Source organism: Felis catus, chromosome X (assembly GCF_018350175.1).
Source record: "Felis catus isolate Fca126 chromosome X, F.catus_Fca126_mat1.0, whole genome shotgun sequence".
Taxonomy (NCBI): domain Eukaryota; kingdom Metazoa; phylum Chordata; class Mammalia; order Carnivora; family Felidae; genus Felis; species Felis catus.
Genome location: NC_058386.1, coordinates 53,349,842 through 53,374,795, shown reverse-complemented (window position 1 = coordinate 53,374,795; position 24,954 = coordinate 53,349,842). Strand labels below are relative to the sequence as shown.

Sequence of the window (24,954 nt, the reverse complement as noted above, 5' to 3'; positions counted from 1 at the left end):
GTGACTCCTTTTAATTCTGTTTTGGTTGTTTCTCTTACCTTCTCTCTCATTCCCAAATTTGCCCTATTGCTACATCATCCTAGTTGCTCCATAGTCTAGGGAAGTGGAGAGATGATTATACTATTAGGTCACCAACAGCATTTTTCCATCTCTGTCAGCACACCCTCTGAGAATCCTTTAATTTCCCAACTTCCCAGTCATGGGGTTGATTATCATGGCTTACTAGAATAGCCATTAGGAAGAAAACTTAATAAAGGCTCTCAGAAACTGCTCAAGGTAATGAGATCATGCCCTGTGAATCAAGGTTAATGGAACTGGAATTATATATTATAGAGAAGAAAAGGCCTGGAGAAGGACTATTCAGAGAAGGAGGCATCCTTGCTAAGTGAAGCTATGCTTCACTTTCCCACCCTTTCCACGTCTGGATTATTGGGTATGTATAACATGACACTTATTGTATGCATCCTAGAAGTCTAATTAGTTTTGTATCTATGCCTCACTCTGGATTTTGGGTTTTATGAAAGCAAGAATATTTTGTACTCATTTTTGTACTCTGACACCAGTTCAGGTTAAGACACATAGTAGGCACTCAACAACTGAATGAATGAGTACATGAAGAAAAGAACAAACTCTAGCAGTAAGTAACTTTACAAACTGGATTTTTTAGAAACATTGTATTCTTATTTAGGATATATGACTTCTAAGCTTTAAGGGCATGTTTAATTTCCTATTTGATCACTAGAAAGGAAGACAATAAAATATCTTATCTTAAAGTGTTCATCTATTAATTCATTCCTTCAACAAATATTTATTGAGCCCTCAATAGTTTTCAAGCATTGAAACATATCAGCAAACATAATACATGAAATCCCTCCCTCATGCAGCTCACATTCTAGCAGATAATAATTAGAAGGAAGTTATATTTGTTTCATCCACTTCTACTTGTCTTCCATAAGACTATCTGGGATATTTAAGTTCAGAGGAGGAGTTTGTGAAGTTTTCAGAACTAAGAAAAGATTGCCAACATGGAGTGTTCGGTGTAAATTTAAAGCTAAATTTAATATAGCTAGGTCCATGAGGAAAAGCTTGTAACAATCCAGCTATGAGCCACAAAGAAATTTACGGAGATATTTGACTATAAGGATAAAAAGGAGAGAGCAGCACAATGAAGCACCTAAAAGAAGGGAGAAAAGGGAAGGGAAGAGTACTGAGTACTTCTAAAATTAGGGATACGTTAGTAAAATGTATAAGCATAAGGAGCAGAATTAAGTTTAGAACATTTATATTGATTATGTTCATAATAGCATGTTATTGTGTCAATTTCAAGATTTCTGCTTCAGCTAGGCCTTGTCAGCTTTTGCCACTTCTGCTTTGCTCCCAGACCAACAAGATAGAAGAATTTAGTTTGCTCAAGGGTTCTCAACCTCTGTGGTCAGTGAAAGCCCATGACCTAGCAGGACACATAGCTACTCTTGAGTCAGTCCGGAAATATCCCAGAACATGAAGGGTTCCACTTCCGCTTTCTAGTCCCTAAAGCAAAGAAACAGTCTGGGTGTGAAAGGTAATGGCTGTGTAAGGGACAAAGGGGATGTACCAGGGAAAGTCTCACTCTTTACTTGAACTGGTCTTGACAGTGTTGCACAATATGAAAAAGCACAAACTTGGAATCACACAGGACAGGGTAAGATTTCTGGTTCTACTGTGTGTGACCCTGAGCAAGTTACTTAACTTCAGAGCCTCTATTTCATCTATAGAGTGATGATAACTGACAGAGTTTGATTAATGTGTGTGTGTGTGTGTATATATAAAATTAGTTTTCAATAATCTTTAAGATCAGAGATTTGAGTCTTTTCCCATCCAGAGAGATCTTTTTCAGGTTACAATTTTCTGCTCCCCATAGGAAAGTTTTGGACAATTTCTGCTGACTTTGCTTGCCACTCTGACAGTTGTCAAATCATTATCTAAATGTAGGTTTTTAGGTATCTAAATGTAGGTCGTCAAACCATAAAGAATGCATGAAAATTATTAAAAAATTAGAACTCTACAAAGCAGAATAACTGATATTTACTGAGCATTTACACTCACACTTTCCATTTTATCTTCAAGTCAGTCTTATGAAATATATACAATTTTTAGGTTTCTGTTACATATGAGAAAACTGAGTTTAGAGAGATGATGTAACTTACATAAGTTTCTACACCTTAGTAAGTAGCAGGTCTAAAATTAAAATTCAATCCTCCTCCTTTGTAGAAAGTGAAAGTCCCCTATAAATCCATCCCATAGATTACAGTTTGTCATTTTCTCTGCACATAATTGTCTATATTATCCTATAATATTGTATATTTTAACCTATTATTTAAATAAATTCATTACATATTCTTTTAAATTTTCTTTCTTCAAGTAAGAATATGTTGTAGACATCTTTTGTATCTGAACATACAATATATATTTATCCCATTATTTTTATGGAATTCTTTATTGATAAATTTTGCAAATCATCAAGTTAACCTATTTACAGTGTACAATTCAATGGTTTTTAGTGTATTCACAGAGTAGCACAGCCATTATCATAATTGATTTTAGATTCTGTTAATAATATCCAAAAGAAACTTTGTACCTATTAGCAGTCACTCCTCAATACCCCCTGTCTCCCAGCCCTAGGAAACAGCTAATCATTATTCTATAAATTTGCTTTTTTTAAAAAGAAGTTTTAATGCTGGCTTGTTTCTACCTACCAATATGGACCCAGACACCTTCTTGAAATCTCTCAGATTATATGTGTCAGGTAATGTAACCTTATATTTAATACAGTATAAATTTTATTTCATGGTATGCAATTACACAGTTTTGGGTATGCCCTAGGTCAAATCTTTTCTTGAGGCAAAACAGCTGCTCAAGTTTGGGTGCTGAAGTCTAGCATATTAGTGAAAGGGTGGAGGTGCTGAAGAGAAAGTTATCCATCCACTCAAAAGTGGTCCTGCTTCACCCTGAACTTCACTTTATTTATTTTCCTCTAAGACCAAGCAAGTCTTCAACATCCATTTCAAATACCACCTCAAACCCTTTCCCAACTCTTTGTGGGATTTAATCCTTCATTCCTCTATGGTTTTATAATACTTTAAGGTACTAGTTATACCATCTTTCACATTCAATTTGGTTAAACGTAACAGACACTAAGCACCTGGTATATACCAGGCCCTTGGCTGTGCCCAGAATTACAGAGATGAAACTCATACTGTAAGACACAATATTGGATAATGGTAGCCAAAACATGAATTCTGGCTACAAACTGTATAAGTTGTAAGGGTTAAATAAGGGACACAATCCCTGTAAGAAACCTAACACAAGCCTGACAAAAAGTTAGTGGTGAAATAGATTGGAATTAAAATGAAAGTCCACTCAGAAGTGGTCTAAGGGAAAGACTGGCAGGCACAGCCTGTCAGTGATCTTCCTAAGCATTGGGATATCAGTGTCGCTTGCTTAACTCTCCAAGTCAGTGGGTAGAGTGGGTGAGAGTAGGAAACTCATGAAATGTGGGCAGTGTGTATATATCACATCCATGCACTCACATTCACCACAACTGTTTTGCTTACTTTTTTTCTGTCACCTTAAGAAGCAGAGCTCAAAAAATTTTGGGTTCTATTGTTCAATCAAAAGGAGCTGGTGGCATATGCTTGTTTCATTTTTTTTTGTTTCCCATTATGTGTACATGCATGTAACCAATGGATCCAGTCTTAATTTTCAAGTGCATTCTTGGTTGTTCCAGGAGATTGATCAATCCTATTAGCTTTATACTTTAGAGAGAGAAACTGGAACACAATAAGGACAAAGTAACTCTACTCTGAACAGTATAGAAGAGGCCTCTCCCAAATACATTACAGGGAGTTATTTAGCAAAACCTTCAGAATTAGGGGATGTAGCAGCCAGAGTGGCAGTGTGAGGTAGTTAAAAGCAGTCTGAGTTCTAATCCAACCTCTGACACTGATTTTTACTGTGTAGCGTTGAACAAATTCCATTTGCTTTCTAGGCTTCAATTTTTCCCATCTGTGCAGTTGAGGCAAAATAGGACCCATGGTGATCTCACAGGGTCTCTAGGCTCTGACTTTCTGTGATTCTAAGTATGGGTCTGGAATTGGTGGCAAATGAGGGAGTTGGATGTACTTGAAATGGTTTACCATTCATGGGTCTCTGCTCCTTTTTCTACTCTCCTCTTCTCAAGGGTATGACAAACTCCTGTGGCTTCACCATCTCTAAAGGATTGTCAAAGATCTCCCTCTAGCCATGACTTCTCTTCTCAGCTCCAGTCCTGCCCATATTTCTTTAGGAAGACATCTCAGTACAAGAGTTGCATCACTCTATTTTCACGTGACTAGTCTCAAACTATCTTCTGTTAAAAATAACAGAATTCCGTTGTTGCCTAGGTCATCCAGATCTACCACATAAGCAGTGTCTGTGTTTTCCATTTAACCATGATTCACTCTGACACAGCCAAATCCTAGCCACTCTTCTTTCTCCAGTCTCTGGCATCTACTTCTATTCTGATTTCTCTGCCACCATCCTACATTTACTCATTTTCTGTATAATCATCCAGACCGGTGTCACTGTTTTTACCTTTGCCTCTCTAGAGTCTACCATGGAGAAGCCAGGGAACTCCTTTTAAAACACAAATCAGGCCATGTCATTTCCATGTTCAGATCCCTCCAATCATTCCTTATCCCAGAACAGAAATTAAGGTCCTTTAAAAGACCTACAAGACCCTGCATGATATGTTCCTCCTCAATCATCCCCTTTCCCACACATTCTCTACAAGTTTTCCCCTTCACTCACTCTGCTCTAACCACACCTACTTGCACATACCAGGCTTGTTTTCTCCTTAGGACCTTTCCATTTACAGTCTTCCAAACTTGGAATTATTTTTCCCCAGATATCTGCCAAGCCTGTTCCCTCACTGTATCAAATCTTTGTTCAAATGTCACTTTCTCATACATGCCACCTTATTAATCTATTAGTTTTATATTACTGCCATAACAAATTACCAAAAACTCAGTCACAGAAAACAACACAAATTTACTATCTCACAGTTCTAGAGGACAGAATTCTGCCATGGATATTATTGAGCTAAAATCAAGATGTCAACAGGGCACCATTTTTTCCTGGAGACTCTAGGGGGTAACCTATTTCCTTCTCAGCTTTTAGAGGCCACCCACATTCTTTGGCAAATGCCTTCCTTCCTCTATCTTCAAAGCCAGCATTGCTATACCTTTTATGATTTTTTCCATAGTAACATTTTCCTCTAACTCTGACTCTTCTGCCTCCCTCTTCCACTTTCAAAGTCCCTAGTGATTGCATTGACACTACATGGATAATCCAAAATAATCTCAATGTTGAAGGAAGCTGATTAACAACCTTAACTCTACATATAAATATAAGTCTCTCTTGCCAAGTATTCTAGCATATATGTACAGATTCTGGGAATTAATGGAAATTTGTGGGGGGGGGGCAGTATTCTGCCTACCACACTCTCTGCCCCATGACACTTAATTTTAACAGCATGGTACTCATCACCACTTCTCACATTATATCTAATACTCTTATTTTCTTGTTAAACATGCATGTAATCAAAACAATCAGATAATTTTATGATGGTTGTTAAAGCATTTCCCGTTCTTCAGAGACAATTATTTTCAAACATTTTAACTGATTTTGGGGGGGATTTTCACTTCATAACTCTAAATAACATCCTTATATTGCTACCCCTCCTTTCATCTTTTATAAAAGATGACATTCTAGCTCCCATTTTGCTCCCTTTATTCCATTCACCCCAATCCTGCACATACACACTCATGCATATTTCCTGTTTTCCCATTCTTCTAATAAATTCATAAATAATTTTGGTGATGAAAGCAAGATTTGGCATTTATTTTGCTGAGACTTCATAGCTAAGCTATATTATATATTTTACTTTTATTTTCCATATTTTGAGTTGTTTAATATCTATCTCTTCCCATTAGAGACTAAGCTCTATGTTTGTTTGGTTTTATATTCCAAGGACCTGGTACAGTACCAGAAATATTGAAAGTACATAATAAGCATTTGTTCAGTACCTACTCTGTGTCTAGTCTCATGTGTGGGCTTTTGTACCCAAACCTTGTAAAGCCAGATCTAGCAGGGCCTTTAATGACAAACTATGTCTGTGGTTTTCAAACTAAGTTATAGACCCCTTTCAGACAAAAGACATGTTAGAACCCTAATAGATCTAGCAGATAAAATCAGAGTTATAGTGGTTAATGTGGGTTTAGAGAATTGAAACTGGTAGTATATGGGTAAATGTTTAAAAACAAGCTCTCTGAAGAAAAAAGAAAAAGAAGCCCTTGCTTATGGCATTTGATGATTTTTTTGATGTAAATTTTCTACCATGGCTGATTTCAAACTATCAACATGATGTTACTGAGCATTGATTTGGGATGAAATATGCACAATTAGTTCTTCAGATTTGATTTGCCTCCAGTACCCATTGGTTGAAATAGTCACATAACCCCCCCCAATTCTCCCTATAGTGACACTTTTACAGGACTTCTGGGGATCCCCAGAATGTAGCTTCAAAATCCATGGGTGAATATGACATTGTTAGGATACATATTGGAACACTGAGGCCCAGAGAAGATGATAAATACAGGCCTCCCCATTCCCATTCCGATTATTATGCTGTCAACAGCCTAATAGTCTCCCATAACCCCACCTCCCGTTTTTCCATCTTATTCCATTGGTTTCCTGCCAACAGATTTGGCCCTGAAATACCTCCTTGAACAGCAGCGGCAGCAAGTGCTGGCCATACTCTAAAACCTTCTATAGCTACCATAGAAGCTTATAATGTCAAGTTGAGGCATCTTGGCTTAGTTTTCAAGACCCATCACATTCTTCTCAAGGTTTTCCTGTCCTTACCTTTCTATATATACAGCAAGCTAAAGTCTAATTTTCTCCCTCTTTACCAGCATTCTTCTTACCTTTGCTGACTCCAGGCTTTTGTTCTCTCTCCTTACTTCTTACCTGGAATTCCTTTCCCCTTCTCTTTGCCTAGCAAATGCTAACTAAATCTCACATCCCAGCCCATGATCCAGCTTCTCTGGGGAGCCTTCTTAGATCACTGAAGTCCATGGGATTTGTTAACACGTTACTATTTCCATTATGCAAATTAGATTCTGTTTTTCCCCTGTTCCTTAGTATGTGAGATATGTTATTGCTAGTTTGCTTTTAACCAAATCTGCCTACCTTTTTATGTATCTTTTGTTAATATTTATATATGCATATATGTGTGTTTACATGAATGTTCATATGTTTATATGTATGTGTTGTCTGATGTTCTGATTGGTTGGAGGTGTCTGTGTTTCAATGTTTTTTTTGTGTGTGTATGTGTGTGGCTGTGTATATTTATGTGTCTATGTGACTTGTGTGTCTGTATGCTATATATTTCTGCATACATATTTTGTGTCTTTTGTGTAAATATGCTAATATTTTATGTCTATGGCCATTTCATATATGTGGGTACATCTGTGTGTTTCTGTGCATCTCTGTTTATATGTGGTATTTATGGGTTTATGTGTTTGAGTGTACTTGTGTTCTCAGGCAGGACTTGTGTCGACTTCCTATTTGCACCAGTGCTTCCCTCCAGTTCAGTCAAGCCCAAGGTGCACATGCATAGAGAAGGGTCTCAACTAATGTTTGTACACTAATGAATTATTCCATCTGTCTTTTCAACTGTTTTTTTCTACAATGGTAGGCTATGGAAGTACAAGTAGGCACAGAGTCACAATAACTTCTGAATACTGGGCTTCAAAAGTTATGGGTTGTTTTCTCTGCTTTTCACCACAGTCTGTGAGCTCTTACTATATATATATATATATATATATATATATATATATATATATATAATCATCTCAGGAAGCATTGGGTTTAAAGATAAGGAAAAGGTGAACTTTCTAGATTAACATAACTGTGCATTTATCCCTCCTTTTCTTTTCAACCACCTCATCATTCTTGGCTCAGTTCAAGTGTAGCCCTAGGGAATGGGGAAGAAGAACACAGACTTTGGAAATAGACCAACATGAATTGAAAATCTCCTTTCTTACACTTAATAGCTGTGTTATGAGGGAAGGTCCCTTGGTGTCTCTAGACTTTAGTTACCTTAACTAAAAAAAAGAAATTCATAATGTTTTCCTTGCAGGGTGCAACCTAAAGATGTATCCAACCCAGAGCAGAATTCTATAAATGGTTTTCATATTATTTCCTCTGGGAAGTCTTTCCACATTGTTCACTAGATGCTGTCTAAACCATAAGGCTTAAAGCTAAATTAATAATCCACCTTGTATGTACATATGTATGTATGTATGTATGTATGTATGTGTGTCCACTGGTGTGGTCCATACATGTGTTCTGACACTATCTATACTAAAATTTCAATAAGCCAAGGGTCATGCCTAAAATTTTCTCTATGTTACAACATTCAGAGAAGGTCTGAAAATACTTCATAAGTGGTCATCAAAAGAATGAAAAAAAAAGAATAGCGTGATGCTTAACAGTATCATTTTTGGAGACATACAGGGATGGATTTGGATTTTGTCTAAGCAGCAATTGATTTCTTGTCTAACAAGGCAATTGATTTCGCTATTCTAGGCTTCAATATCATTTGTGAAATGTTGATTTATTTAATTAATTCATTAAAAATACTGTCTATGACTCTTTATGGAACTGTTCTAGGCACCGGGGAATATAGCAGTGAACATGCAAAACAAAATTTCTTCCTTTTGTGAGACTTATATCCCAGAGTGGGAAACAGACAACAAACAAGTAAACCAGGAAATATATGATATGCCAAGTAGTGGTAAATTTTATAAAGAAAAAGAAAAGCAATATAAGAGAGTAAAGAGCGACAAAAGAAGACCATGACCAGCCACTGTGCAGCCCCCAGTCACATGGCCCCAGCTACCATTGTGAGTAGACCCAAGATATGCCCCACCATCACTGTGCACCACATCCAGTCTTGCACTTTTGGCCACCCCAGCGAACAGACCTAGCCACTGCATCACTTTCGGGGAGCCAGCATAGGACTAGTGGCCCAGCACAAATAGTTGAAGCACTGCTGCCTCACTCCCATGTTCTCCGACAAGCACACCCGCTCAGAGTTGGCCAGCCTGTGTCCCACTAACACTACAGAGAACAAACACAGCCCACAAAAGGCAGAGTCAGTGCAGCTATCTGCAATGAAAGTAAAAGTGACTCAGACACAACTGCAGGGGGTGAGCAACAAATAGAATACTGAAATGCCAAGTTCTGTGAACAGGATACCTGCAAGAAATATTAAAGGGGATTTTTTTTAGTGCAAAGAAGACCAAAAGTAACAAAGACAACAAAAGATCAGAAAAAAAATTTCCAGAAACAATGACACAACAAATAAAACAATGACAATAAATACATATCTCTCAATAATTACTTTGAATGTAAATGAACTAACCACTTTAATCAAAACATAGGGTGTCATAAATAATAATAATAATAATAATAATAATAAAACAAGACTTATCTATAAGCTGCCTACAAGAGACTTACTTTAGTCCTAAAGACACCTACAGAATGAAAATGAGGGGATGAAGAAATATTTATCATGCAAATGAATGTCAAAAGAAAGTTGAACTAAGAATACTTAAATAAGACAAACTAGACTTTAAAACAATGATTAGGTGTGCCTGGGTGGCTCAGCCATTTAAGTGTCTGACTCTTGATTTTTGCTCAGGTCAGTCTTGCATCAGGCTCAGCACTGAGAGTACAGAGTCTGTTTGGGATTCTCTTACCCTCTATCTCTGCCCTCCTCCCACTAATGAGCTCTCTGTCTCTCAAAATAAAGAACTAAACTTAAAAATATATATCATTTAAAAATAATAATAAATAAAAATAAAGCAAATACTAAAACAAGAAAAAAAGGACAGTATGTGATAAAGGGGACAATACAAAAAGAAATCTAACAATTATAGATATTTGTGCACCCAACGTGGAACTACTCAAATATATAAAACAATTAATACCAAACATAAAGGAACTCATTAATAATAATACAATAACAGCAGAGGATTTTAACACACCACTGACATCAATGGACAGATCATCTATAGAATAGATCAACAAGGAAACACTGGCTTTAAATAACACCCTAAACTAGATGGACTTAATAGTTATATTCAGATCATTCCATATTAAAGCAGCAGAATGCACATTCTTTTCAAGTGCACATGGAAAATTCTCCAGAATACATCACATATTAAGTCACAAATCAGGCTTCAACAAATAAAAAAAAGATTAAAGTCATGCCATGCACCTTTTCTGACCACAAAGTTATGAAACTAGAAGTCAATCACAGGAAAACATCTGAAAACAATATAAATACATCATGGTTAAAAAACATCTTAGTAAACAATGAATGCATTAACCATAAAATTAAAAAATTAATTTTCCATGTATTTAAAAAAATACATGGAAAAATGTAAATGAAAACACAAAGGTCCAAACCCTTTGGAACACAGCAAAAGTGGTCTTAAGGGGAAGTATATAACAATATAGGCTTACCTCAATAAGCACAAGAAATCTCAAATAAACAACCTAACTTTTCACCCAAAGGAACTAGAAAAAGAACAACAAATGAAGTCTAAAGTCAGCAGAAGGAAGGAAATACCAAATATTAGAGAAAAAATAAATGATACAGAAACTAAAAAATAATAATAAAACTTATAAATGAAATAAGGAGCTGATTTCTTTGAAAAAAATAAAATTGATAAACCTCTAGCCAGACATATCAAAAGAGAGAAAGAGAGAGAGAGAGAGAACACAAATAAATGAAATCACAGATGAGAGGGGAGAAATAACGGACAAACATGGAAATACAAACAATCATAAAAGAATACTGAAAAACTGTGTGTCACGTTTAAAGCAGAGATAATACCTATCTTTCTCAAGCTATTCCAAAAAAAAGAAAGGGAAGGAAAACTTCCAGACTCATTCTAGGAAGCCAGTATTACTTTGATTCCTAAACCAGACAGAGACCCAGTAAAAAAAGAGAACTACAGGCCAATATCCCTGATAAAAATGGATGCAAAAATTCTCAATAAGATACTAGCAACTCGAATTCAACAGCATATAAAAGAATTATTCACCATGATCAAGTGGGATTCATTCCTGGGCTGCAGGGCTGGTTGACCATTCATAAATCCATCTACGTGATACATCACATTAGTAAAAGAAAAGAAAAGAACCATATAATCCTGTCAATCGATGCAGAAAAAACACTTGACAAAATTCAGCATCCTTTCTTAATAAAAACCCTCGAGAAGTCAGGATAGAAGGAACATACTTAAACATCACAAAAGCCATTTATGAAAAGCCCACAGATAACATCATCCTCAATGAGGAAAAGCTGAGAGCTTTTTCCCTGAGATCAGGAACACGACAGGGATGCCCACTCTCACCGCTGTTGTTTAACATAGTGTTGGAAGTTCTAGCATCAGCAAGCAGACAACAAAAGGATATCAAAGGCATCAAAATTGGCAAAGATGAAGTCAAGCTTTCACTTTTTGCAGATGACATGATATTTTACATGGAAAATCTGATAGACTCCACCAAAAGTCTGCTAGAACTGATACATGAATTCAGCAAAGTTGCAGGATACAAAATCAATGTACAGAAATCAGTTGCATTCTTATACACTAACAATGAAGCAACAGAAAGACAAATAAAGAAACCGATCCCATTCACAATTGCACCAAGTAGCATAAAATACCTAGGAATAAACCTAACCAAAAATGTAAAAGATCTGTATGCTGAAGACTAAAGAAAGCTTATGAAGGAAATTGAAGAAGATATAAAGAAATGGAAAGACATTCCCTGCTCATGGATTGGAAGAATAAATATTGTCAAAATGTCAATACTACCCAAAGCTATCTACACATTCAATGCAATCCCAATCAAAATTGCACCAGCATTCTTCTCGAAGCTAGAACAAGCAATCCTAAAATTCATATGGAACCACAAAAGACCCCGAATAGCCAAATTAATTTTGAAGAAGACCAAAGCAGGAGGCATCAAAATCCCAGACTTTAGCCTCTACTACAAAGCTGTCATCATCAAGACAGCATGGTATTGGCACAAAAACAGACACATAGACCAATGGAATAGAACAGAAACCCCAGAAGTAGACCCACAAAAGTATGCCAACTAAAATTTGACAAAGCAGGAAAGAACATCCAATGGAAAAAAGACAGTCTCTTTAACAAATGGTGCTGGGAGAACTGGACAGCAACACGCAGAAGATTGAAACTAGACCACTTTCTCATACCATTCACAAAAATAAACTCAAAATGGATAAAGGACCTGAATGTGAGACAGGAAACCATCAAAACCCTAGAGGAGAAAGCAGGAAAAGACCTCTCTGACCTCAGCTGCAGCAATTTCTTACTTGACACATCCCCCAAAGCAAGGCAATTAAAAGCAAAAATGAACTATTGAGACCTCATGAAGATAAAAAGCTTCTGCACAGCAAAGGAAACAACCAACAAAACTAAAAGGCAACCAACGGAATGGGAAAAGATATTTGCAAATGACATATCGGACAAAGGGCTAGTATCCAAAATCTATAAAGAGCTCACCAAACTCCACCCTGAAAAACAAAACATCCAGTGAAGAAATGGGCAGAAAACATGAATAGACACTTCTCTAAAGAAGACATCCGGATGGCCAACAGGCACATGAAAAGATGCTCAACATCGCTCCTCATCAGGGAAATACAAATCAAAACCACACTCAGATATCACCTCATGCCAGTCAGAGTGGCTAAAATGAACAAATCAGGAGCCTATAGATGCTGGGGAGGATGTGGAGAAACGGGAACCCTCTTGAACTGTTGGTGGGAATGCAAACTGGTGCAGCCACTCTGGAAAACAGTGTGGAGGTTCTTCAAAAAATTAAAAATCGATCTACCCTATGACCCAGCGGTAGCACTGCTAGGAATTTACCCAAGGGATACAGAAGTACTGATGCATAGGGGCACTTGTACCCCAATGTTTATAGCAGCACTCTCAACAATAGCCAAACTTTGGAAAGAGCCTAAATGTCCAGAAACTGATGCATGGATAAAGAAATTGTGGTTTATATACACAATGGAGTACTACGTGGCAGTGAGAAAGAATGAAATATGGCCTTTTGTAGCAACATGGATGGAACTGGAGAGTGTGATGCTAAGTGAAATAAGCCATACAGAGAAATACAGATACCATATGTTTTCACTCTTATGTGGATCCTGAGAAACTTAACAGAAACCCATGGGGGAGAGGAAGGGAAAGAAAAAAGAGGGTAGAGTGGGAGAGAGCCAAAGCATAAGAGACTCTTAAAAACTGAGAACAAACTGAAGGTTGATGAGGGGGTGGGAGGGAGGGAAGGGTGGTTGAGGGTATTGAAGAGTGTATCTTTTGGAAGGAACACAGGGTGTTGTATGGAAACCATTTTGACAATAAATCTCATATATTATTAAAAAAAAAAGAAAAAAAAGAAATACTGTGTGCCAACAAATTAGACAACCTAAAAGAAATGAATAAAGTCCTAGAAACATAAACTCCCAAAAACAAAAGAGGAGGAAATAGACAACCTGAACAGACCAATAAGCAGAAAAGAGAATGAGTCAGTAATTCAAAAAAATCCAAAAAACAGAGGTCCACGCCACATGCCTTCACAGGAGATTTCTAAGAAACATTTAAAGAGTTTATACATTACCTTCTCAAACTATCCCAAAAGTAGAAAGAAAGGAAAACTTACACCTTCATTATTTGAAGCCGGCATTACTCTGATACCAGAACCAGATAAAGACTCCACTAAAAAAAGAACTACAGGCCAATATCCCTTATGAACACAGGTGCAAAAATTCTCAATAAAATACTAGCAAACCAAATCCACCAATACGTTAAAAAAATAATTCACCACAATCAAGTGGGATTTATTCCTGAGTTGCAATTGTTGTTCAATATGTGCAAATCACAACAGTAAGAGAAAGGATAGAATATATGATCATTTCAGTAGATGCAGAAAATATTTGCTAAAGTACAACATTAATTCATGGTAAAAACACTAAACAAGGTAGGTTCAGAGTGAACATACCACAACGTAATAAAGGCCATATATGAAAAACATGCAGTAAAAATCATCCTCAATGAGGAAAAACTGAGAGTTTTTTTTTCTCTACAGCTATGGATAAAACAGGGATATCCACTCTTACCACTGTTATTTAACAAAGTACTTGAAGTCCTAGAGATAGTAATCAGACAACAAAAAGAAATAAAAGACATCCAAATCAGTAAGGGAGAAATCAAATTTCCACTATTTACAGATGACATGGTATTCTACATAGAAAACCTGAAAGACCCCACCCAAAAACTGCTAGAATTAATACATGCACTCCATAAAGTTTCAGGATACAAAATCAAAGTACATAAATCTGTTGCATTTCTGTACACCGATACTGAAGCAGCAGAAATTGAAATTAAAAAATAAATCCCATTTACAACCACACCAAAAATAACAAGATATCTATGAATAAACCTGACCAAAAAAGTGAAAGATCTGTACTATGAAAAGTATAAAGTGTTAATGAAAGAAACTGAGGATCAAACAAGGAAATGGAAAGACATTCCACACTCATGGAAGAACAAATACTGTCAAAATATCTACACACTATCCAAAGCAATCTACACATTTAATGCAATCCGTATTAAATAACACCAGCATTTTTCACACCGATAGAAAACTCCTAAAATTTGTATGGAACCACCCACTCACATCAAATACCTTAAATAGACAAAGCAATCTTGAAAAGAGAAAAGCAAATCTGCAGGCATCAAAATTCCAGACTTCAAGTTATATTGCAAAGCTTTAGTGATCAGCACAGTATGGTACTGACACAAAAAATAGACACATACATCAATGGAACAGAATGAAAATCCCAGGAATGAACCCACAATTATATGGGCAGTTAAACTTCAAAAAGCAGGAAATAATATTCAATGGGAAAAAGACAATCTATTCAACAAATGACGTTGGGGAACCTGGATAGCCACATGCAGAAAAATGAAACTGGACCACCTTTTTTACACTATACACAAAAATAAATTCAAAATGGATAAAAGACCATTTCATTGTATTTCAAAAAATGTGAAACAGGAAACCTTAAAAATGCTAGAGGATAACACAGGCAGTAACCTCTTTGACATCAGCTGTAGCAACTTTTTTGGATATGTCTACTGAGGCTAGGAAAACAAAAGCAAAAATAAACTATTGAGATTTCATCAAAGTAAAAACCTTCTCCATAGTGAAGGAAGCATTTAACAAAACTAAAAGGCAACGTATGGAATGGGGGAAGATATTTGCAAATGGCATATCTGATAAAGGGTTGGTATCCCAAATATTTAAAGAACTTATAAAACTTAACACCCCCACAAAAATCTCAACACTGAAAAAATCCAATTTAAAAATGTGCAGAAGACATGAACAGATATTTTTCCAAAGAAGACATCAAGATGGGCAACATACACATGGAAAGATGCTCAACATCACTGATCATTAAGAAAATGCATTTCAAAACTAAAATGGACTATCACCTTACATCTGTGAGAATGGTAAAATCAACAACACAGGAAACAATAGGTGTTGGTGAGGATGTAAAAGAAGTGGAACCCTCTTGCAATGTTGGTGGAAGGCAAACTGGTGCAGCCCCTCTGGGAAACAGTATGGAGGTTCCTCAAAAAGTAAAAATACAACTATCCTATGATCCAGCAATTGCACTGGTAGGTATTTACCCAAAGAATTACCAAAATATTAATTCAAAGGGACACATGCACCCTTATTTTTCTAGAGCATTATTTACAATAACCAAGATATGGAAGCAGCCCATGTGTCCATCCCAGATGAATGACTAAAGAAGATGTGGTATTTATATACCATGGAATACTATTAAGCCATTAAAAATAATGAAATCTTGCCATTTGAAGCAACATGGATGGAGCTAGGGAGTATTATGCTAAGTGAAATAAGTCAGGCAGAGAAACACAAATACCATATGATTTCACTCATATATGGAATTTAAGGAACAAAACAAATGAGCAAAGGAGAAAAAAAGAGAGAGAGAGATAGGCACAGTACGAAACAGACTCTTAACTATAGAGAAAAACTGATGGTTCCCAGAGGGGTGGTGGGTGAGAGGATGGGTTTAAAAAATAGGTGATGGGGATTAAGGAGTGCACTTGTCTTGATGAGCACAGGGTGATGTTTGGAGCTGTTGAATTACTACATTGTACAACTGAAACTAATATAGTGCTGTATGTTGACTAAATGGAATTAAAATTAAAACTTAAAAAAGTAATATAATTGTAATATATATAATATATATAAATAGTATATAATTTTATTTATATATATCATATATATAAATAAAAATATAATATAATATAATATTTTTATAATATAAAAATGTTAAAAATAGAACTACCCTAGGATCCAGCAAGGACATGGATAGAGCTAGAGAGTATAATGCTAAGTGAAATAAGTCAGATAAAGACAAATACAATATGATTTTGCTCATATGTGGAATTAAAGGAACAAAAAGAAAAACAAGCATAGGGAAAGAGAAAGAAATCTAGAAGCAGACTCAATTATAGAGGAGAAACTGATGGTTACTAAAGGGGAGTTTGTTGAGGCAGCATTAAATAGGTGATGAGGATTAAGGAGTGCACTTGCTGTGATGAGCACCAGATGTCTTATGGAAGTGTTGAATCACACTATTATCCACCTGAAACTAATATAAAACCATATATTAACTAAATGGAATTAAAATAAAAATTGGAAAAAAAGGAAAGAAAACAATATTTTTTATTAAATATGTCTCTGTGCTTGAGGGGGAAAAAAAAGAGCAACAGAAGAGACATAAGAGTAAGTACAATACCCACCATGAAAGTACCAAATGATATAATCCAAAAAAAGTGCTTAGTACAGTGCATGGAAGAGTAAATGATCAAGAAATATTAGCTATCATTGTTATAGTCGTTATTGTATGTATGGTGTAGTTTGATTTTTAAAAATCAGAAACTACGTAAACATCAAGTCTAATAGCGCTCATGTTACAATTGGGGAAGCTGAAGTTCAGATTTAACTTGCTCAAATACTCAGAATGAAGTAGATGCAGAACTAGGCCCTTCACTAGGCTTCTTGACTTCCCCTTCAGTGTCCTTCTCAGGGTTACTGATCTCAACTGTAGAACAGGAATTCTTCCCCAGAGAAAGGCTGTGCTTGTTTCCCAGGAAATTTCCTTATCTTCACATCTATAAACTCCTGAGAAGAGGCAAGAGGCAGTTCAAAAATACACTTACCAGGGACCCTGGGTGGCTCAGTTGGTTAAGTATCCAAACCTTGATTTCAGTTCAGGTCATGATCCCATGGTTGTGGGATTGAGCCTCATATCAGGCTCTGTGCTGACAGCCCGCTTGGGATTCTCTCTCTCCCTCTATCTCTCTGCCCCTCCCCAGTTCTCTCTCTCTGTCTCTGTCTCTCTCTAAAATAAATAAATAAACATAAAATAAAAACAGTCACCAGGCCAGACAAATTAACACCAGTTCAATGGGACATGGATTTTTGGTAGGCTCTTCATCAGGAAAGACTGTAAAGGAGAGGTGTGTGTGTGTGTGTGTGTGTGTGTGTGTGTGTGTGTGTGTTGGTAGTGGTGGTAGGGTATTAGTTCTAAAATACAAAAGGAGGGATCTCCAAAATTCAGGGTTCGTTGTGTGAGGACCCAATGGAAATCAATGACTGGAAGTTCAAATGAGGTGGACTGAACCAAAAATCAAAGGGCAACCATACAAGAGGGATTGAATCTGGGAGGCAGAGGTGCTTGACAGAATTCCATGAAATAATAGTATTAGACTCAAGAAATGCTGGAGTCTCCTCTTAGCCTTTGTCAAGTCCCAAATCACCTGTATATAACTACCCTTTGGCAATCATGTGTAGGAGATAATGTCTGTCCTTGGGGTCTTACTCACCATTTCTACAAAGTTCACCCCTTCTCTGATCAAGGCCTCTCTTATCCTTCCAATCAAAAACAAAAACAAAAACCATAAAAGCAAAGGCCGAGGTTAGACTTTACTTATATTTTGGTATGAATTTATTGGATGTGTTTCTCCTTTTGAAGGTGTTTATATTTTCAAAGCTTGGTAGACTATGAGCAATGCCAAACCTAAGTGTAGACTGCTGGTGAACTTACAGTTGCTCTGGGGTCTATGAAGAGAAGCAGTTAAGCTTGGATGCTTAATTCCTTTCTCTCTTGCTAGTCATAGACAAGTAGCAATTGAAAATTATTGAAAAGTTCAACCTAATAGAGCATACCACTACAGGTCAATGGACAAGTACACTAGATGTTAAACTTAACTTTCCCTTAAATAAATAAATAAATAAATAAATAAATAAACAAACAAGCAAACAAACCCTAATGAGCACTAATGGGAATATTTACCACCAAAGAAGTGGAGCTATTGGAGGAAGTGATTCAAAAAGCTTCCCAAAGGTGAGACATAGGGATATATATCCCCATAACGACTTTATCCATGGGCTTGCCAATTACTTACGTTTTGATTTACAGAAATCTCTTTCATACACTTAATCTCTTGTACTCTGAAGCCCACAGGCACCCACTGCCAACACTCTGTTCATTTGCACAGGCATATCAGGCAGGAGTTAAAGGTATGACTGCTAAATATTGCATAGGCCAGTAATGTTGATCTCTCCTCCCTGGGCCTACCAGAAAGGAAAATATCTCTATAGTAGAGGGAGAAAACTCATACCCAAACGTCATCCCCAGCCTCAGAGTCTTGTGGAAGAAACACAAAATAAATACATCCTGGGAGATCAAAGACCAGAAAGCCTTATTTGCTCCAGGGAAAGTCAAATCAATACCCTAACAAGGGGAGGAATTGCTTCTCTCACCCTGAACCCCCAATCCCAGGCAGGGGAGGGAGGGCATACTCACATGACTTGTGCTGAAATAGGGAAGGAAGGAGAATGTGAGATGAGACTGGGAGTCCAAGTGAGAGATATAGAGAAGGAAGGGAAGTAAGCAGGCACAGAAGCTGACAGCCATCATAAGTTCAAGCCTTTGACAGCAGGAGACTGGAACAAAGGAAAAAACTGTCTAAAGCTGTGATGAGGCTCTTACTGGACCTCCTGCTCCTGGGCCACCTAACAATGGTCACCTATGGTAAGGAAAGAAATTGCTATCTGGCCGCTACTGCTGTCACAGGCAAAAGTCTGGGGTGTGGGGATTGAATGGTTACTGAGGAAAGCCTATTCCTGCTGAATAGGGGAGTATTCTCAAACAGTGCTACAGACTCTCTCAGTTTGGGGCAGCTGAAGACTACTGAAGAAGCTAGAAGGTAAGTTTGGGTAGAAATTAAAAAGGATCCTCTCGAAAATATCCACATGATTTTCTAGTACTTGTCATATCTCAGGGACATTAAGAAGGTGCCCAATGCCACCCAAATCCTTCCTCCATCTTCTTTCACCTGAAATTATGCCATTATACCTTAACTCCTCTTTTTCTAGGTCTTGATCCCTGTTAAGATATATAAGCTTCAAGGAAGGAATGTTGCCCAAGAGTTATATAGGACCTTAAAAGTAATCTAGACCCATTTTTCATAGTTATGAACAAGTGCTCAAAATATCTGTTTACATAATTCCAGGCATTGAGAGTTCACCACTTCCCCAGACTATCTAGTCTGTGCAAGAGTAGTTCCAAATGTTAGAAGTTCTTCCTTGTGTTGAACTAAATCCACTTCCTTGTGACTTCCATCCTAAAGCCCCAGCTCTATTTCTTGGATACACAAAGAACATATCTACTCCCTTGATGTTGTGACAGCCCTTTAGAATTCTGAGGACAGACACCATGTCCCTTTGATTTATCTCTTCTCCAAAATAAACAAGCCCTAGCTTCTTCAATTGCTATTCATAGGACTTGGTGGTTTCTTACCACCTCTTGCGGTAGCTCCTTGCCCTGTGAATATGGTCCAGTTTGTCCAGGCTACTTGGGGGAAATTAATGCTGGATATATATCCTAAAAGAAGTCTGGCTATCCCATAGAAGCATTATTTCCTTGGGCATTCCCCCATTCTCATTTATATCCCTGAGAATTGAGATAGACTTTTAGGTAACTAAGCATGAGTAATAGCTAAGTGAGACCCAAGATAGGGCAAATCGGTTCTTGCTGCACCTCTGCTTATTCCATATCTTTAGAGGGAGAGGATGGATGTTAGGTTGGTGTCCCTTTGTGGTCAGAAAGAACTCAGTTTTTCACAACAGACTCAAATTATGCTAATCTATCCTGGGCCTTTGTGGCCCATCAAATTCTAGATCCTCAAAGCTAAAAGAGATACTAAATCAAGTTACCTGAGAGGAAAAGAATGTGCTCCAGGCCACAGAGCATTAGTGGCAGAGTTAATTTTCCTAAATAATAGTGCTTTTTAAAAACAGCAATATTTCATCATCTGCCAGGTTTTAGAATACATCTTTCTACCTTCTCCAAATCTGTTGTTTTTAGCGGAGACTTACAGAAGCAGGACTGGGGCTCAGGGTAACATTCTGTACATGTTAAAGTTAAATTGTGTGTGTTCACGTGAGTACTCTCATGTATATTGTTCCTTCTTCTGCCTGTGAGGTCCTCTAGACATGGAAGCAGAACTTCCTTTTGTGTGGAGTGTTTAACACTATAGATCTAGAGCTCAGGACATACTGAATGGCCAATAACACCTTCCCTCTCCCTGGATCTCAGTGTCTCCAGCCTACTGTACAGTGATTACATCAGCTTGGCTGGCCTCATAGGGCCTCTAGGGGCCAGAATCAGCTGCTAGGTCAAAGACACATGTTGAAATAATAATGGTAATAATAATAATAATAATAATAATAAATATTTTCACTTTATAAACATTTTATTAACAGCTATTATCTAAGCCCGGAGGCAACCCAAGAGAGGGAGAGAGGCCACACATGGGGGTGTGGGGTTATGGGAAGATCCAAGCCCATTGTGTCCCAAGCCCAATCTACTTTTAGAAGTGACTTTCAAGATTGAGAAATTGAGATTGGCTATTCATATTCTTGACAGACCACAGTGGGCTCTGTGAGATAACCCAGGAAGTTCCCAGAAAGGGTAATGTAAGCCAGGCCTTGCAGTTCCCTAAAGTCCCCCGAGAAGGAAGACATACATACATATAGACAAAGGCATGTTCAGCTGTTCCAAATGTCCTCACAGCAGAATGCTGCTTTGTTGTCCAGGAGAAAAGTATGAGAATGTTTTCAGAAGAGGGGAGACAGATTTGGGAGAGCTGAAAGATTATTGGGAAAGAGCACATTAAACTGGGAGGCTCAGATGGTTTTCATGGGTCTTAAGGCCCCATATGTGTGTTTGCAAGTGACACGTGTGTGTTCATGATGATGATAAGCTGTATTTGCATGCATATGGAGGCCTACACTAGCAATAGCACAGTGAAACTCACCACCGTCTGGTGATAGTTCACCACCAGCTAGAAAATGTAATTATTTAACTTCCATTTCCATTACAATTAGTATTTTACCATCTAGGATTGGAAGGTACCTTAAAGAGTAATACTGTCCAAGACATAAACAAAGCTCAGAATTTCCCCCTGACAACTTAGTCCATCAATAAACAGATATGGATAATTATAAAATTCATTTTTAGGGCAAACCAAAATCCACCCCTATTATGCTCCCATTCATGGGTCTGAATTCTGCTTCCTGCACAATCTGAAACCCTCCAGAGAATACGTGGTGGATTTAACAACATGGACTCATGTTTGTTTATTCTTTTCTACTCAAGGCTTTTATCTTGTCCAAAATATGCTAGCTATGCTCTAAGAATCTCTGCTGAGGGCACAGACTAGAGGCTTGACTTTAGTCTCCCCACTGATAGAAGCCCTGGTACTTGGCAATAAATTCTGGGAGGATGCCCCCATCCTGTCTTCCATCTCTTTGACTGAAGCCTGGGAATCTAAGCTACATAAAAGGCTTTTATTCAGTTATATCTCACAGTTTCAAGCTCATTCTTCTAGTACAGACATAAAGAAATTGTCTAAATACAATCCCTCACTCTTGGTCAGATTTAAGTAAAACACAAAGTCCTCAAAATACAACTTTATGAATGGAAATTTCTAAAGGGAGGTGATGGCTCTCTCAACACCCCCAACTTGCCTTCCCCATGTTTCCTTCCCCAGCATTCCAAGGATCAATCTCCTTTTGTTCCTACTACCATCCTTACCATAGCCAGCTCTAGGATTTTATTCATATCCTTTTCCTCTCTAGACATTTTTCTCTCCATTACCCCTCGGGATGGGATTTTCCAATGTACCTTTGGTGAAACCTAAGAGAAAGCAAAAATAAAAAGAAATAAGGAAAAAAGTCAGGCTTTTAACTGCAAGTTTCAAAGTTAACAATAACTAATGATTTTATTAAACAGGAATACATTTCACACGTTTCCACCTTCAGAGTTGCCCTTTTCAGCAACCTTCCTCCCTTCTAGAGAAGAGCTTAGAGATGAGGACCCAAAAACTGAGCCCTTCTGTGGAGCAATGGGGAGTAAGCAGGGAATATGACCCTTTCTTTCTTAGCCCTGAAGCCCACATATTTCTCCAGGTACATAATTACATAATAAAATATCCTAAACACAGCTATTTAGCATTTGCTCCTACACTTCTTTTGGAAAATGTTGAAAGAAGCTTTTTTTAATAGACTTACAGAATTTCACAGTTTGAAGAATCCTTAGAGATCATTCCATTCAAACTCTCTACATTATAGATAAGAAAATGGGTCCTCATGGTGAAAAGTGACTTACCCAGAGTCATCTCACAGCAAGGTAGTGACAGGAAAAGGACTTGAAACTGAAAAAAACTAACGTGTTAAGAGCTTTCCTTCTGAGAACAGGTTCTGATTGATGAGAAGGCTGGCAGAGAACAAAATGACACATCAATCTGACAGTATTATGGAAGGAAATTTGAGAGGTGTTTCTCAGAAGCCTCTTAAGATCTGCCACTTCTATCCTAGCTTCCAGATGGGTGGGCTATCTATGTCTGCTTTCTTCCTCTGTTTCTCCTCTTCAGGCCATCCCATCCTGGAAGCACCTGAGAATGTGACAGGGCCTTGGAAAGGGGATGTAAATATTCCATGCACCTATGGTCCTCTGCAAGGTTACACTCAAGTCTTGGTAAAGTGGCTGGTACAACGTGACTTGGACCCAGTCACCATATTTCTACATGATTCCTCTGGAGACCATATCCAGCAAGCAAAGTATCGAGGCCGCCTACAAGTGAGCCACGAGGTTCCAGGAGATGTGTCCCTCCAACTGAATAGCCTGGAGATGGATGACCGGAGCCACTACACATGTGAAGTCACTTGGCAGACCCCTAATGGTAACCAAGTGGTGAAAGATAAGATCATTGAGCTCCGCGTCCAGAAAGGTGAGTCACTGTGGGGGGTAGGAAAGCACTAATAGATGAAGGCTAAATAAAGGACTATAATCCTAGAAAACCTTGATAAACCCAGGGAATTTTGTCTACTTGTATACAGACTCTTTTCAGTTATATGTGCTAATCAAGAGAAGTGGACAGGCATAAGATCCTCAGGGTCACCACTCTTATAGTATAATTTAAGAAGTGTTGAAAAGGGCTCCTCATCTTCAAATATTTACCCCTTGAAGTTTCCCAGAAGTTCCAGCATCCACACCCTGGTTTCCCTCCTTGGGTTATGGGTCTTAAAACTCATGAAAATGAGTATATCTATCTAATCATAATATTGGAGAGTAACTAGAGGTTGACAGAAAAGCTCTGGGGAAAGGGATGCTGGGGTCAGCCAAGATAAATATTGCTGACTTGACAATTTATGAAAGCCTGCCCTGGTAATCCAAAATTGCAGATAATCCAAAAACTCAATCTATTGATGCCTAAAAAAAAATCTCTACACATTTAAAAAAAATCAGTTGATTTTTAATTCCAGATAATCCCCAACCCTAAATAACACAAAACAGTACCTAATCGTCCAAAGAAAGATTTTTTTCTTCTCTCCCAAGTCAAGAGCCCCTTTTAGTTCCCTTTGCAGATATATACTTGTTCCTATACACAGGAAGCATGACTCAGCCTTGTCTTCACATATCCTTGTAACTTCTCAGAGCCTCCCCTCTTGTCTTCCCTTTTGCAGTCTCTGTTTCCAAGCCCACAGTGACGACTGGCAGTGGCTATGGCTTCACAGTACCCCAGGGAATGAGGATTAGTCTTCAATGCCAGGCTTGGGGTTCTCCTCCCATCAGTTATGTTTGGTATAAGGAACAGACTGTCAATCAAGAACCCATCAAAGTAGCAGGGTCGAGTACCTTACTCTTCAAGCATGCTGTGGTGGCTGACTCCGGCTCCTATTTCTGTACTGCCAAGGGCCGGGTAGGATCTGAGCAGCGCAGTGACATTGTGAAGTTTGTGGTCAAAGGTGAGCAATCCTTTCTTTTGGAGATCCTTGCAATCACAGTCTTTGTAATGGAGATATCTTTATTCCATAGAAGACAGTTTGTGTGTGTGGAGGGGGGTGGTGTCCTGGGTTGTGCAATCACAGAGAAAGAAAAATTCTGAACTGATAATCACAAGGCTGGAGACAATGCCTGTCATGTTGTGGGTTGAGAAGACAAAGAGGGTAATGGGGAAAGTGACATTCACTAGGTAATTCATATTTTGCAGACACAATTCACAAGAACTCAGCAGACATTTTATAATTGATTCCCACATCTATCTCATGAGATAGCTATCATCAGCCTAATTTTACGGAAGAAATTGAAAATCAGAA

At 37.8% G+C, this 24,954-nt stretch overlaps 1 protein-coding gene across 5 annotated transcripts in view; it reads left to right on the top strand.

Moving 5' to 3' along the window:
• Positions 1–290: 290 nt before the first annotated feature.
• VSIG4 (V-set and immunoglobulin domain containing 4) overlaps positions 291–24,954 on the top strand; it is a 101,030-nt gene continuing 76,366 nt past the window's right edge. For 2 of the 5 annotated variants that reach the window (XM_045050752.1, XM_045050753.1), the window contains exons 1-3: positions 19,147–19,324; positions 23,229–23,585; positions 24,322–24,603. In XM_045050752.1, coding sequence (XP_044906687.1) covers positions 19,270–19,324; positions 23,229–23,585; positions 24,322–24,603 — 694 coding nt within the window. In that variant the 5' untranslated portion in view covers positions 19,147–19,269. Of the gene's footprint in view, positions 434–19,145; positions 19,325–23,228; positions 23,586–24,321; positions 24,604–24,954 lie in introns of those variants that run through there. The other 3 variants (XM_045050750.1, XM_045050751.1, XM_006943782.3) reach the window with 3 other exon arrangements.